Source organism: Physella acuta, unplaced genomic scaffold, assembly GCF_028476545.2.
Source record: "Physella acuta isolate Inbredline_101_S28 unplaced genomic scaffold, ASM2847654v3 ptg000494l, whole genome shotgun sequence".
NCBI classification, from domain to species: Eukaryota; Metazoa; Mollusca; class Gastropoda; family Physidae; genus Physella; species Physella acuta.
In genome coordinates, this window is record NW_026732013.1 from 782,585 (window position 1) to 797,174 (window position 14,590).

Here is a 14,590-nt window from a genome sequence, read left to right on the forward strand (position 1 = left end):
CTGATTGTCAAGATCAGTAATTAATGTTTAATTTTACTCCTTAAAAATGATTTCTAATTAGTTTTATTGATGTATGCATCTATTTCAGACAGCAGTTGTTGTCTGCAGCACAATTTTATGGTTGGCCAAGAGTGTGAATTATGAGAAAAAAGACAAATATTTAATTATTTTAGCTGCAACAGATTCATTAAGCCTGCGATCAACTAAAACACTCATCATTCAAATTACTGATGTTTCTGAGCCTCCAACTGTAAATAGATTTTTTAAAATACATTTATTATGATATATATTTTTTTTTAAGATCGGAAAAATGTATACTTCTTAAATATTTAACCTTTTCCAACTAATATTTTATACTTTTAGTTAACAACCTACAAAGTTATTTGAAGTGTACATTTATGTAAAACTTTTCAGCATTGTGCCAATATTAAGCAAGGTTATGATTTGTTAACACATTTCCAGGGCAGTGACTTAAGTATGTCTATGATATAAGGGGATCATTTATTTACGACACATTGAGAGGGAAGGAAAGGTCTGATAGTCAGATTTTGTGGATGCTTGTGGACTGGGGTCAGGGGCGAGGTTTGGGTCCATGCGAGGAGGGTGGTTCGTCCAAAGTAAATGATTGTGGACTGGAAGATAGAAAATTTAAATTTTATTGTAGGCACCATAAATAAATAACCCTAAAGTAATGCTGGCATTCAAGTATGGATCTTTAGGGTTTTGTTAGAGATTTATTAGTTCGTCATTAAAAATGACTTAGTTAACTCAAAAGTTTCATATATTCCCTTTATAATATATTTTACAAAACATGATTGGCAAGTTGATTTGAAGTTGAGTGTATTGATTTTACTTCCAGGACATAGTATTTAATGGTCCATCCTTGTCAATACCTGAAAATACAGAAAATTTTGTTGTGGGAACTTTCTCAGCAATCGATGAAGATAGAACAAATTCACATTCGTTTACTTTAATGAACAATGATAAAGTCTTCAGCATATCAGATGGTGGTAAATTGTCTGTTGTAAAAGGTAAGGCCCAGATGGAGTCATAGTATTGATAACAACTCTATTAGTCAAGAACATAATTTGATTCTTGGCATTTGGTTTTCTTATTTTTAAAATTGTAAACTTTAAGGAACTGTAACACATTTTTAAAATTAAAATTTTCAGGGGCTTTAGTTGATTATGAAGCCACAAGTGTATACAACATAGCTGTCAGAGTAACTGATGCCAGTCCAGCACCAAATAACTTTTTTGAAAAAGTTTTCACTATACAAGTTCAGAATATTAATGAAAAGCCAACAAGTTTACAACTTAGTAATAACACAGTGAGTTCTATGTATTACTAATTTACATTCTTAAATTAATTGATGTGTTACAAGCAAATACTTTTTTTTATACAAATGAATGTGTTTTGTTGTCAATAGTTGTAAATTAGACATAAAAATATTACATTAAAAAATCTATCTCTGCAATTTTTGTAAATAATTATTTTTTAAAAACATTTTTAAGAACCTGATTTTAAAAAAATGACAGCTTAGCTTATTTTTCTCATTTTGTTCATTAACTTAACTATTGGAAGTGTTTGATTTTGAAGTGCATTTTTAAAACATACACCGTGTTGATAAATTTAAAATATTTCCTGGGAAGTTTAGATTGAACTGAACTTACAGCAATAGCTATAACAAAAGGTGTTTTGAATAATTGTATATGCATTTGTATATCTAAAACAATCTAAACTATCTTGTGAATGTAAGGTAGATATTAAATTTTTACTTTATGCTATTTTAATTTTTTAATAGCAAGTAGTGTTTAATTGAGAAGACTAATATGGCTAAATTTACAATGTTTAATTGCAAGACTAAGAGGGCTAAACTTACAAGTGTTTATGTTTTCAAGTAAAGTACCAAATTATCAAATACTGATATCTCAAACAAATATTTATTATGGTTAAGAAAAAACTTTTTTTAATTATAAAAGATACCAGAAGGAAGTGGATCATCTACACCAGTAGGAAATCTGTTAGCAGATGACCCTGACAACAAGAATTTAAATGAAGCTTCAAGCTCAAGACAAACATTTGTTTACCAGTTACTTGATGATGCAGATGGAAGATTTGAACTGTACCAATCTACTATTAAGGTACAAACTTGAATTGTTTCACTTTTTGCAGTACATTAAAATTTTTGTTTCCATTTTTACTGTTTTATGTACTATTGCTCACACTTTGCTCTGGTATCTTTGATGACAGCTCACACAAAAGGGAGCACAGTGCACTGCTCAGTGGTGTGGTCTGGACTTTGAGACACAGAAATATCATGTGATTCTTGTACAAGTTACAGATTCAGGCACACCAAGCCTCTCGGCCTCCTTCTCAACCACCATCCAAGTTTTAGATGCCAATGACCCTCCTGTGTTGTCAGACATGTCTGTCACACAGCTGAAGGAGAATATGACAGTTGGAGATGTTGTAGCTAAGTTGATTGCTACAGATCAAGATGCTGGGCAAAATCTTACTTTTTCTATTGAAAATGAAGGTTATTAACTTTTGAACAATCTTTTACTTTTAAAAAAAAATTTAATCAAAATCAATATATTATAGAAAATGAGTTTTGAATATTATCTACATTATAAAAATAATTTCATATTGCAAATATAAAGCTTGTTTTTATAATGTCTTTAAAGCTAAACAATACTAAGATCTTTTTAAATTTCCATTAAATATAGATAAACATATTCTCTAACTAGTTTTTTTTACGTTTTAAAAATACTTATGCCTTTTGTTATTATTTGTTTAAAAATATTGTTTTAAAATTGTTTAATAGGAACTGGAAACTTTAAAATAGACCAAAATGCAAGACTTGTTTTGGCTAAGTCCTTAGATTTTGAGAGTAGTCCAGTTGCCTCAGTTCAAGTTACTGTCACAGACTCAGGTTCCCCTCCAGCATCTGTAAGACGTTTTATCACAACTTTTGAAGTACAATCATTTTATAACTGATACTTGGCACATTTTTTTTAATAATGCTGTATTTTTCAGGTGACGAGTGTTTACCAGTTTGAAGTTATAAATGTTGGTGAGGCTCCAAGCTCTATTGTTTTAGAAAGTATTAAAGGAAATCAAACACCCAGCTTTGTAGTGAACTATCCAGTTATAGGTGAAACTACAAAACCTGGCTCCACCATAGGTCAGATTGTCATTTTAGACCCAGACTATGATGAGGATATCCTGCCTGTTACTTCTGTTGATACAATAGTAATAAATAAACCTGCTTGTCTGACCATTAATAAGGTTAGTTTCTAATCAATTTTAAATTTTTTTAAATTAAAACATTTACATATCAATATTTATTATATTTTAATAACCAGACAAATTTATAAGTGAGCTTACGCCTACTGTTACAAAAGCACATCTGGTTATCAATCTAAGGTATTGATGTTGGCTGTTATGGTTAGCAATTATGGTTTACTTGTTATGGATTATTTTAATCTCACTGTTATGATTTGTTAAAAACAACAGATTAGAATAGTAGGCCTACAGATAAAACAAATGTATTTTTTCAGGGATTTATTTTAAATATTAATATGAGCCCATGGTTCCATGACAAATGATCTCAGGACAAATGATCTCAGACAAAATATCTCAGACAAAATATCTCAAGGACAAATGATATCAGGACAAATTATCTCATGGACAAAAGATACCAGGACAAAATATATATACACACACACACACACATGTGTACTTCTTACTGAGCCAGGAACTTATGATTTTTTGCTGCTCCAATAGAAAACATATTATTTGTAAATAGAAACTAATATCAGCTATATTTTAAAATGGAAATATTTATTACAGCAAGGGAGTCGTTGTGCAGCCAGCGTTTTGCTCTCCAAACAATTGGACTATGAAGTACAGAGCAGTTTTAATTTTTCTGTATCAGTGATTGACAAATATGGACTTACCCTAAATAAAAGTTTCCTCTTTCAAGTTAAAGATGAAAATGATCAACCTCAGGTAAATTATTGTTGGCTCTTAAAACATATGTATTTTTACAAAATGTATAATCAAGTTATTAGCAAACAAAAAGTAACTTGAGTCTTAATTAAATTTGTAATCATGGAATTCAACCATGTAACCAGATAAGTTATGATAATGCAATTCAAAGTGATGAAATATTGTACAATAATACAAAATATCTTAGGTAAAATACTACAGATAACTTTGACTATACAATTTTACTGAATCTATACTGTTATGTAAGTTTTTGTCACATCTTCTTTGACCCTGCAATATGTGCTACATTTTTCAGGCTATTTTACTTGACAATAAAAATGTCGATACCATCCAAGTAAAGGAAAATTCAAATGGAGCAAACATTTCAACCTTGAGCACCATAGACCCTGATGTTAATCAAACCTTTGTGTACTATCTTTCAGGCAGTCCTCAGTTTTATATTGTCAAAAACATTTTAAAGGTAAACTGCTATTTATGCTCAATTTCTAGATAATAATACCATGTGTATAGGCTTACACATAGTGGAACTTACTTAATTCTGACTATAAGATGTCAATTTATTTTCAGAACTTAAAATTTTACTTTTATTTGACTTTTTCTGATAGTTTATTCAACTATGATTTTCAATTTCAATTTGTTTTTTATAGCTTATCCTTGTTGAAAATTTTAAAATCTTTACTTGACTTGAATTAGTTTAAAATAAAAATTTTCATAACCTACTTAAGGCCTCTGCCACTGCCAATCTGGATTACGAATCTACAAAAGTCATATCAATAAAGTTAAAAGTAACAGATAGTGGACAGCCCCCTCTCTCATTTGAAAAAGATGTAACAATTCAGGTGTTGGATGTGAATGAGGCTCCATCAGCCTTAACTTTGTCAAGAAACTTGGTAAGGAAATTATGTGGATGTATATGATAATTGTTGTGGTATGTGAAAATTATGTGGATGTATATGATAATTGTTGTGGTATGTGAAAATTATGTGGATGTATATGATAATTGTTGTGGTATGGATGAGAGGTTACCTACATGGCAGTCTCAAGTTAAGTTCCTTAAGTCAGGGAAACTAAAGGAGGCTTTTGTTCCATGTCCACCCCCCCACTCCCTCATCCCAATTGTGTGGCACAATGTATGGACAAGCCCATATTGATAATCAGGACTGGTTTAAAGTTAACTTTCAAATGTTAAATTGTGTATAATGTATGTCTGTCATAATTGAAGAACAATATGTATCAATCTATTTTATCCTTGCCTTAGGTATCTGAAGATGTACATGTACAATAAATATTTATCCTTGCCTTAGGTATCTGAAGATGTACATGTACAATAAATATTTATCCTTGCCTTAGGTATCTGAAGTTGTACATGTACAATAAATATTTATCCTTGCCTTAGGTATCTGAAGTTGTACATGTACAATAAATATTTATCCTTGCCTTAGGTATCTGAAGATGTACATGTACAATAAATATTTATCCTTGCCTTAGATATCTAAAGATGCAGATGTACATGTACAATAAATATTTATCTTTGCCTTAGGTATCTTAAGATGTACATGTACAATAAATATTTATCTTTGCCTTAGGTATCTGAAGATGTACATGTACAATAAATATTTATCCTTGCCTTAGGTATCTGAAGATGTACATGTACAATAAATATTTATCCTTGCCTTAGGTATCTGAAGATGCACATGTACAATAAATATTTATCCTTGCCTTAGGTATCTGAAGATGTACATGTACAATAAATATTTATCCTTGCCTTAGGTATCTGAAGATGTACATGTACAATAAATATTTATCCTTGCCTTAGATATCTAAAGATGCAGATGTACATGTTGTGACCTACTTAGGTCGAGTCATTTTTATTTTGACATTGTATAATTCCTTATATGGAATGATGGTGTAACACCTGGGGTTTTTCCACTGACTTATTAAGGTGTTTGAGACATAGAAATTTTCCATTAAAATCTGATTGAATGATTCTGATCAGATGATTATCCCAACCAATGGCGACATGAGTTGAGGATAACCTCCCCTGTCACAGAAGTCTTTAATTGCACTGCACACTCGCAACACGCGGCAGTTTATCTTGACCTGGCAGTCTACGAGGCAGTTTATCTTGACCTGGCAGTCTACGAGGCAGTTTTACCTTGATCAGACAGCCGTCCATATTGTCCGGCTATAGACTCTGACCATTTGAACGTGAGAGTACTTAAGACCTGTGTGTGCCTTGTTTTCTTCAGTTGATTTAGTCTTCTAGTTTAATATTACTTGTCGCTAAGTAATTCTAGAAACTACAGCAGTGTTGTGTGGCCTGTAGCTGTTCTTTAGACAGTGTAGAAATCTGTGATAGTGTTTTTTCCTACATTGTGTAAGTTGGGTTTTGATATTTTATACATTAAATATTTTATTTAGTTCAACCTTGTGTTCTGCCACTTCTGAGTTCGCTGATTAAAAGGTCGTATGTAGATTGGATGAGTGTTAATTACAATAGTATCACTAGCTTCCCTAGACATTAAATTCGAGCCCTAGTGGGTCGTTGTGTTAAGTGTTCATCCACTTAGGCCGTAAGGCATTTGCATATGACCCCGAAAAAAGAATCCGGGGACGTTCTCCTTCTATTTGGCTGATAGATAGGTTAACGTTACAAAGTGGGAGCTCGCCGAGATTTAATCTGTCGTTCCAGTTGTTGGTTATATCAGTTGAATACTAAGGTTAGTTGGATTTAGTTGTTTTTATATCCAGTAGCGCAGTGTTCTTACAACGCGCGCTCAGGCTAGAGTATCTAGGTCAAATAAGCAGACGTGTCACGTCCTACATTTAGAGGTCAAGTACACGGCCCAACGCTGTGTATTAATTTAAAGGATCTAGGCTTGTTGTGATTTGAAAGTTAGTGTTATGGAGTCTTTTTTGGCTAATCCTACTGTTGAAGATGTAGAAAAGTTGAGTAGAAAAGTTTTGGTTAGTGTTGTTAAGGAATTGAAATTGGATTATTCTGTTACGCAGAAGTCAGAGGTGTTGAGAGATAAAGTTGTTGTTCATTTTATTAATGAAGGGGTATTTGATGAAAGTTTGTTGGCTGGTGTGTTACTCCGCGAGGAGAAAGTTGCTTTAGAGAAGGCATTAAAAGAACAGGAGTTGGAAGTTAAAATTGCTTTAGATAGGAGGAGGTTGGAATCAGAATTGGGTAAAGTTAGTGATGTCACTTCTCTGGTAGATCCAAAAAAGTTGTCGGTAGGGCAAGTGATTGCCAAATTTGGGAAATTAGTTCCTAAATTTGATGAAACAGATTTGGTCGTTTTCTTTAACTCGTTTGAGAGTTTAGCGAAGACTTGTGAATGGCCCGAAACCTCCATTACTGCTTTATTGAGTTCTGTCCTTACTGGGAAAGCTGCAAAAACATACCAGGCACTCTCTCACGACGTTCAAAATAACTATAGTTTGGTCAAGACTGCCATTTTAAAGGCCTACGCACTGACGCCCGAGGCCTATCGGACAAAATTCCGAACACTCCGCAAGTTACCCACACAATCATATGTGGAATTTCTCTTTGAAAAGGAGAAAATATTTTCAAGGTGGCTACACTCGGAGGAAGTTTCTGAGTTTGAGAAACTCAGGTCACTTATCTTAAGGGAAGAATTCCTATCGTCCCTGCCTGAAGAGATACGACTACACATACTGGATAACAAGATAACTGACATCCAGAAGGCTGCTGAGTCGGCTGACACATATATGTTGGTGCATAAGAAACCACCAGTGTCAGGAAACCGCCTCAACCCCGTGCTTCCCCTTTTTGGCAGCAATCATCCTGTTGGCCAACATTTGAAGACATCACAGTCCAGAGAGAAACCAAGATCAACTCTCAATCGTCGAGCGGTATGCCAGTTCTGCAAAAGGCCTGGTCACCATGTCAAGGACTGTTACAAACGTCTTCAATATAACAGAGAGGTGGTGCGTGCTTCTGCGCACTATGCTCTATCCCCTCAAGCAGCCAGTTCAACTATGAACTCTAGAATTCAAAAGGACTCTAATCCTAAGTGTCCGCAAGAAGGTAGTCAAGTCTCCACACATTATGTGCAGTCACATTTTGACTGTTCACGCCACCATCCAGTTTCTGCCGAGTCTACCGATCTCGAGGGATCGAGAAAAGTTGACTTTTCATCTTTTATCGCCGAAGCCATCATTAGCAAACCAGGTGATCCGTTGTCTCAGCGGAATATCACCGTCCTAAGAGACACAGGAGCGTCACAATCACTCCTTTTGAAAAGTTCAATGGACATTACACCAGAGACGAACACCGGAAGGATTTCCATTATCCAGGGAGTAGGGACGAAATCTACTGTCGTCCCTCTACACAAGTTTGCCCTGAAACATCATCTCGTCGAAGGTGAGGTCATTTTAGGTGTGATAGATAGTATTCCAGTCCCAGGAGTACACCTACTTCTAGGGAATGACCTTGCGGGAAGCAAAGTATACCCCTGTACGGTTTCAGACCCTTTGTCAACAGTTCCAGATAATGATTATGAACTGTATCCTGCATGTGCGGTGACAAGAAGCCAGACCAAACAATTGGCTGACACAACGTCTGAACCACACCCGCCATCATCGTCAAGAAATTCGACTCCCAAACTGGAGTCTATGCTTCCAGAGAACACAAGTCTGGGCTTACCCCTGAGGATATCTCAGGAAGACATCATTAAAGCTCAGCAAGTCGACGCGGAACTCAAGGCAACGGTCGAAAAATCTCTATCATCTGACGATGGAGAATATTTCTCCGAGAACGGCCTCTTCTTTCGTCGCGCTATACCAGTGATTGCCTCACCGGCCGAACCATGGTTGGGTAAAAACCAGCTGTGGATCCCTCCACCTTATCGGCATGAAATACTTAAGCTGGCACATGACCATCCAATGTCAGCGCACCCAGGTGTCACTAAAACGACGGCGAAGATCAAAGAACTGTTCTTTTGGCCCAAAATGAGAAAAGATGTGTCGCGTTACTGTAGAAGTTGCACGAACTGTCAGTTGGCCGGAAAGCCAAACCAGACAATTCCTAAGGCCCCTTTGAGTCCGATTCCTGTATTAGAAGAACCTTTTTCTAAAATCGTCATGGACTGTGTAGGTCCCTTGCCTAAAACCAAGGCGGGCAACGAGTACCTACTTACCTTTATGTGTTCAAGTACCCGTTTTCCCGAGGCGATTCCCTTACGGAACATTAAGGCAAAGACTGTAGTCAGAGCCATGACCCGGTTCTTCACTACCTTTGGATTACCTAGAATCGTGCAAACAGATCAAGGCAGCAACTTCACCAGTCACCATTTTCAGGAAGCACTAGCCAAGCTAGGCGTTACCCACATCACCAGCTCAGCCTACCACCCTCAGTCTCAAGGCGTACTTGAGAGGTTCCACCAAACCCTCAAAACCATGCTAAGAACATTCGCTAACAGTAACACCCAATGGGATGAGTCTGTTCCTTGGATTATTTTCCCCGCGAGGGACTGTGTCCAGGACTCTTTAGGCTACTCGCATTTTCAACTTGTGTTTGGACATTCTGTCCGTGGTCCCCTGAAGCTGATATACGAACGTTGGACAGGTACCAGTGATCATCCAGTGGAAAACTTCGACGATTTTCACGTTCGACTGAAAGCCGTGTGCGAAATGGCTCACAAGAACTTAAGAAAGGCCCAAGTTAGAATGAAAGAACTGTATGATAAGAGTTCTTGTAAACGAACATTCAATCCAGGCGACAAAGTTCTTGTGCTAGTACCTAATCTGAACAATGCGTTATCCTTGAGATATTGTGGACCCTTTACTGTGCATTCAAAATTAAGTGATTTGAACTATGTTGTCAATACGCCCGACAGAAGAAAGAAACAGACAGTGTATCATGTCAACTCACTGAAAAAGTATTATGATAATTGTAACAATTTTCAATCCACAGCTAAAATTAATTTACCTGTATGTTCTAATGTTTCTGATGATGTGATACATGATAAATTGAAACCCCCAAAATTGGTAAATTCTTCCTTTTTAGATAATTTGAATGTCCACCTTATGCATTTGTCCATAGAGGAAAGCCATAGGTTGTCTCAGTTGTTTGAGACATTTCCCTCTATTTTTGGGGACGTCCCCAAAGAAGCGAAGGTTCCACCTCATGATGTAGACGTTGGTGACGCAAAACCCATTAAACAACACCCCTATAGAGTTAACCCGGAAAAAGCTGCTTTGATAAAAGATGAAATTGATTATATGCTCAAGAATGATATCATTGAGCCCAGTTTCAGCAACTGGAGTTCCCCATGTCTCCTAGTACCGAAAGACGGTGGATCTTTCAGGTTTGTGACCGACTTTAGGAAGGTGAATGCGCTCACCAAAGCTGATTCCTATCCCTTGCCTCGGATAGAAGACGTTATTGATAAAGTTGGTCAAGCTAAGATAATTTCCAAAATTGATTTACTTTCAGGATACTGGCAAATCCCCTTATCTGACCGTGCAAAAGAAATATCTGCTTTTGTAACCCCTAATGGTTTTTATAGATACAAACGTATGCCCTTTGGTATGCGAAATGCTGGTCAAACTTTCCAGAGAGTCATTAACTCTGTCATTGCTGACATAGACCAATGTGAGGCCTACATAGATGATATAGTTGTATTTTCTAATACTTTTGAAGAACATATTGTTCAATTGACTAACCTTTTTAGAAAATTGTCTGAAGTTAATTTTACTGTAAACTTACATAAAAGTGATTTCTGTAAAGCTTCAATTACCTATGTGGGTTATCAAGTGGGAACGAACCAAGTTCGGCCCATTGAAGCTAAAGTAGATGCTATTGTAAGGTTACCACCTCCCAAAAATTGTAAAGAGATCAAAAAGTTCCTTGGGATGGCTGGTTACTATAGGCGGTTCTGTCAAAACTTTTCAGCTATTGCTGAACCTCTTACTGCATTATTGAAAAAGGGTGTTGAATTTGAATGGTCCAATAAATGTCAAGAAGCTTTTTTAACCATTAAGTCATTTTTATCAAATGCTCCTGTTATGGCTGCACCAAATTTCAGCCAGCCCTTTAAACTTGCCATTGATGCTAGCAACTTAGCCATTGGCACAGTCCTATTTCAAGAAGACAACATGGGAATTGACCATCCCATTGCCTTTTTTTCCAGGAAGTTAAATGAGAACCAAAAGAATTATTCTACTATTGAAAAAGAAGCTTTAGCTTTGGTTTTATCATTACAACATTTTGAAGTCTATGTCTCTTCTTCAACCAATCCAGTCAGAGTGTTTTCTGACCATGATCCCCTGAAATTTACCTCTAAGTTAGGACAGACAAATCAAAGAATATTGAGATGGTGCTTATATTTCCAAAATTTTAATCTGGAAATTTCACACATTAAGGGTAGTGATAATGTTGTGGCTGATTGTTTGTCAAGGATGTAAAATCTTGTTGTACACATTGATCATGTGACATGCTTTGTGGTTCATTAGGACCATAAACAGGTTTTGTTTAAGTGTCACTCATATGAAATGAGTGGTGTGAGTTTGATTTTTTTTCAAAATTCCAATCCTGTTGAATATTTTGTTTATTTTCAGGTGAACCTTAATTAAAGGTGGTTTTTGATTATATGTAATCTTTTATAATAATATGTCTCATATGACTCAATTGATATTGTAGCTAGTCATTGAAATTTAGGTCTTACCCTGGCGGGTTTACCACTTTTAATATCCACATGGAAATATTGTAATACCCTTTTCTGAGGGATTTTGATGTATAATTACTTTTTGAAGGGTTACTCCCCTTTCACCAATTGTAAAAGTTGGAGTTACTTCCCTTTTATGTTCAGGGATATTTTCATCTGGTATTATGATTTTGATTGCCTACATTTGTAAAACATTTTTGTTATTTCATTGCCAGATTGGTTCCTTATGTATGTTCTTGTGGAACCTATCTGTCACTTCCAAAAAGGGAGGGGATGTGACCTACTTAGGTCGAGTCATTTTTATTTTGACATTGTATAATTCCTTATATGGAATGATGGTGTAACACCTGGGGTTTTTCCACTGACTTATTAAGGTGTTTGAGACATAGAAATTTTCCATTAAAATCTGATTGAATGATTCTGATCAGATGATTATCCCAACCAATGGCGACATGAGTTGAGGATAACCTCCCCTGTCACAGAAGTCTTTAATTGCACTGCACACTCGCAACACGCGGCAGTTTATCTTGACCTGGCAGTCTACGAGGCAGTTTATCTTGACCTGGCAGTCTACGAGGCAGTTTTACCTTGATCAGACAGCCGTCCATATTGTCCGGCTATAGACTCTGACCATTTGAACGTGAGAGTACTTAAGACCTGTGTGTGCCTTGTTTTCTTCAGTTGATTTAGTCTTCTAGTTTAATATTACTTGTCGCTAAGTAATTCTAGAAACTACAGCAGTGTTGTGTGGCCTGTAGCTGTTCTTTAGACAGTGTAGAAATCTGTGATAGTGTTTTTTCCTACATTGTGTAAGTTGGGTTTTGATATTTTATACATTAAATATTTTATTTAGTTCAACCTTGTGTTCTGCCACTTCTGAGTTCGCTGATTAAAAGGTCGTATGTAGATTGGATGAGTGTTAATTACAATAGTATCACTAGCTTCCCTAGACATTAAATTCGAGCCCTAGTGGGTCGTTGTGTTAAGTGTTCATCCACTTAGGCCGTAAGGCATTTGCATATGACCCCGAAAAAAGAATCCGGGGACGTTCTCCTTCTATTTGGCTGATAGATAGGTTAACGTTACAATGTACAATAAATATTTATCTTTGCCTTAGGTATCTTAAGATGTACATGTACAATAAATATTTATCCTTGCCTTAGGTATCTGAAGATGCACATGTACAATAAATATTTATCCTTGCCTTAGGTATCTGAAGATGCACATGTACAATAAATATTTATCCTTGCCTTAGGTATCTGAAGATGTACATGTACAATAAATATTTATCCTTGCCTTAGGTATCTGAAGATGTACATGTACAATAAATATTTATCCTTGCCTTAGATATCTAAAGATGTACATGTACAATAAATATTTATCCTTGCCTTAGGTATCTGAAGTTGTACATGTACAATAAATATTTATCCTTGCCTTAGGTATCTGAAGATGTACATGTACAATAAATATTTATCCTTGCCTTAGGTATCTGAAGTTGTACATGTACAATAAATATTTATCCTTGCCTTAGGTATCTGAAGATGTACATGTACAATAAATATTTATCCTTGCCTTAGATATCTAAAGATGCAGATGCACATGTATAATAAATATTTATCTTTGCCTTAGGTATCTGAAGATGCACATGTACAATAAATATTTATCCTTGCCTTAGGTATCTGAAGATGTACATGTACAATAAATATTTATCCTTGCCTTAGGTATCTGAAGATGCAGTAGTTGGTGTAGAAATTGGCAGCTTTATCACCACAGACCCAGATAACAAAGGAGAAATGAGACAAAAATTCACATATGAGCTGGTAGACAATGGAAATGGCATCTTTGGAATCTCTAATGGGTCACTGGTTGTCAAGGATGCTAAACTAGACTATGAAGTGAAAGCCTCTTACATAATCAAGGTGAAGGTGACTGACAATGGCAGCCCCCCTCTCTCAGCACAGTTTGATACAGAGGTACAGGTGATGGATACTAATGATGCTCCCACTAACCTGCAACTTTCAGGTTGGTCTATACGTTTGTTGATTCAATCATATAATAAACTATTTGAGATCACCTTTTTTTTTAAAGTCTTACAATGTGATTGTTACAGCAATGACAGTATCAGAAGCTGCACCATTATACACAGCTATTGGAACATTATCAGCACAAGACTCAGATGTTGGTCAAACTCTCAGCTTCACTCTAAGCAATGGATCAGATTATTTTACAATTATAGGCAATAAGTTATCAGTTGGTGGAGGCCTAGATTTTGAGACAGCTCCAAAAGTCAATGTCACAGTTACTGTTACAGACAACGGCACTCCAGCCAAGAAGGTTAGTTTATTATTTGTTCTGTTGGTTATTTTATTTTTAAAGTTTCAGCATTTTATATCCCTCATCAGTTCATAGTTCCAATCTTTTTTGTTTAAAATCGGAAATTGTTACTAATGTACACAAAAGAAGTTTTCGTCTGATTTAGGAATACGAATAACCTAAAAACATTAACAAACAAGGAAATAATTTTTAACTTGCTTTTTAAAAGCTGTTAATCCAGCATAACCACCAGCTAATATGTCCATATGCTTTTTTGTATTGTAGGCTGTGAAAACCTTTACAATTACTGTAACAGATTCTAATGAACCTCCAAGTCTGCTTAGTTACACACCAGTATTGTCCAGCCAGTTTGTGATAGTTGAAAATATAACACTAAACACCGTGATTGGGTTTGTACAAACTGTGGACCCTGACAACAATGATAGAACTACTTTTGAACTAACCTCAGCCACAGCAACAAACTTTAAACTGGATTCAATAGGTGCATTATGTGCACTTGTAAGTCCATAATCATTTTTGTTAATATTTCATATCTCATAATTTAA

General features: G+C 35.6%; 1 protein-coding gene across 1 annotated transcript in view; it reads left to right on the top strand.

The window, feature by feature from the left end:
- The window catches only part of LOC131944494 (protocadherin Fat 4), a 52,972-nt gene that overhangs the window by 27,161 nt on the left and 11,221 nt on the right, over positions 1–14,590 (top strand). The window contains exons 32-44 of the mRNA XM_059305162.1: positions 89–250; positions 860–1,031; positions 1,173–1,330; positions 1,983–2,144; positions 2,254–2,539; positions 2,828–2,952; positions 3,040–3,291; positions 3,856–4,014; positions 4,310–4,474; positions 4,740–4,904; positions 13,433–13,733; positions 13,822–14,045; positions 14,310–14,543. Coding sequence (XP_059161145.1) covers positions 89–250; positions 860–1,031; positions 1,173–1,330; positions 1,983–2,144; positions 2,254–2,539; positions 2,828–2,952; positions 3,040–3,291; positions 3,856–4,014; positions 4,310–4,474; positions 4,740–4,904; positions 13,433–13,733; positions 13,822–14,045; positions 14,310–14,543 — 2,565 coding nt within the window. The remainder of the gene's footprint in view (positions 1–88; positions 251–859; positions 1,032–1,172; positions 1,331–1,982; positions 2,145–2,253; positions 2,540–2,827; positions 2,953–3,039; positions 3,292–3,855; positions 4,015–4,309; positions 4,475–4,739; positions 4,905–13,432; positions 13,734–13,821; positions 14,046–14,309; positions 14,544–14,590) is intronic.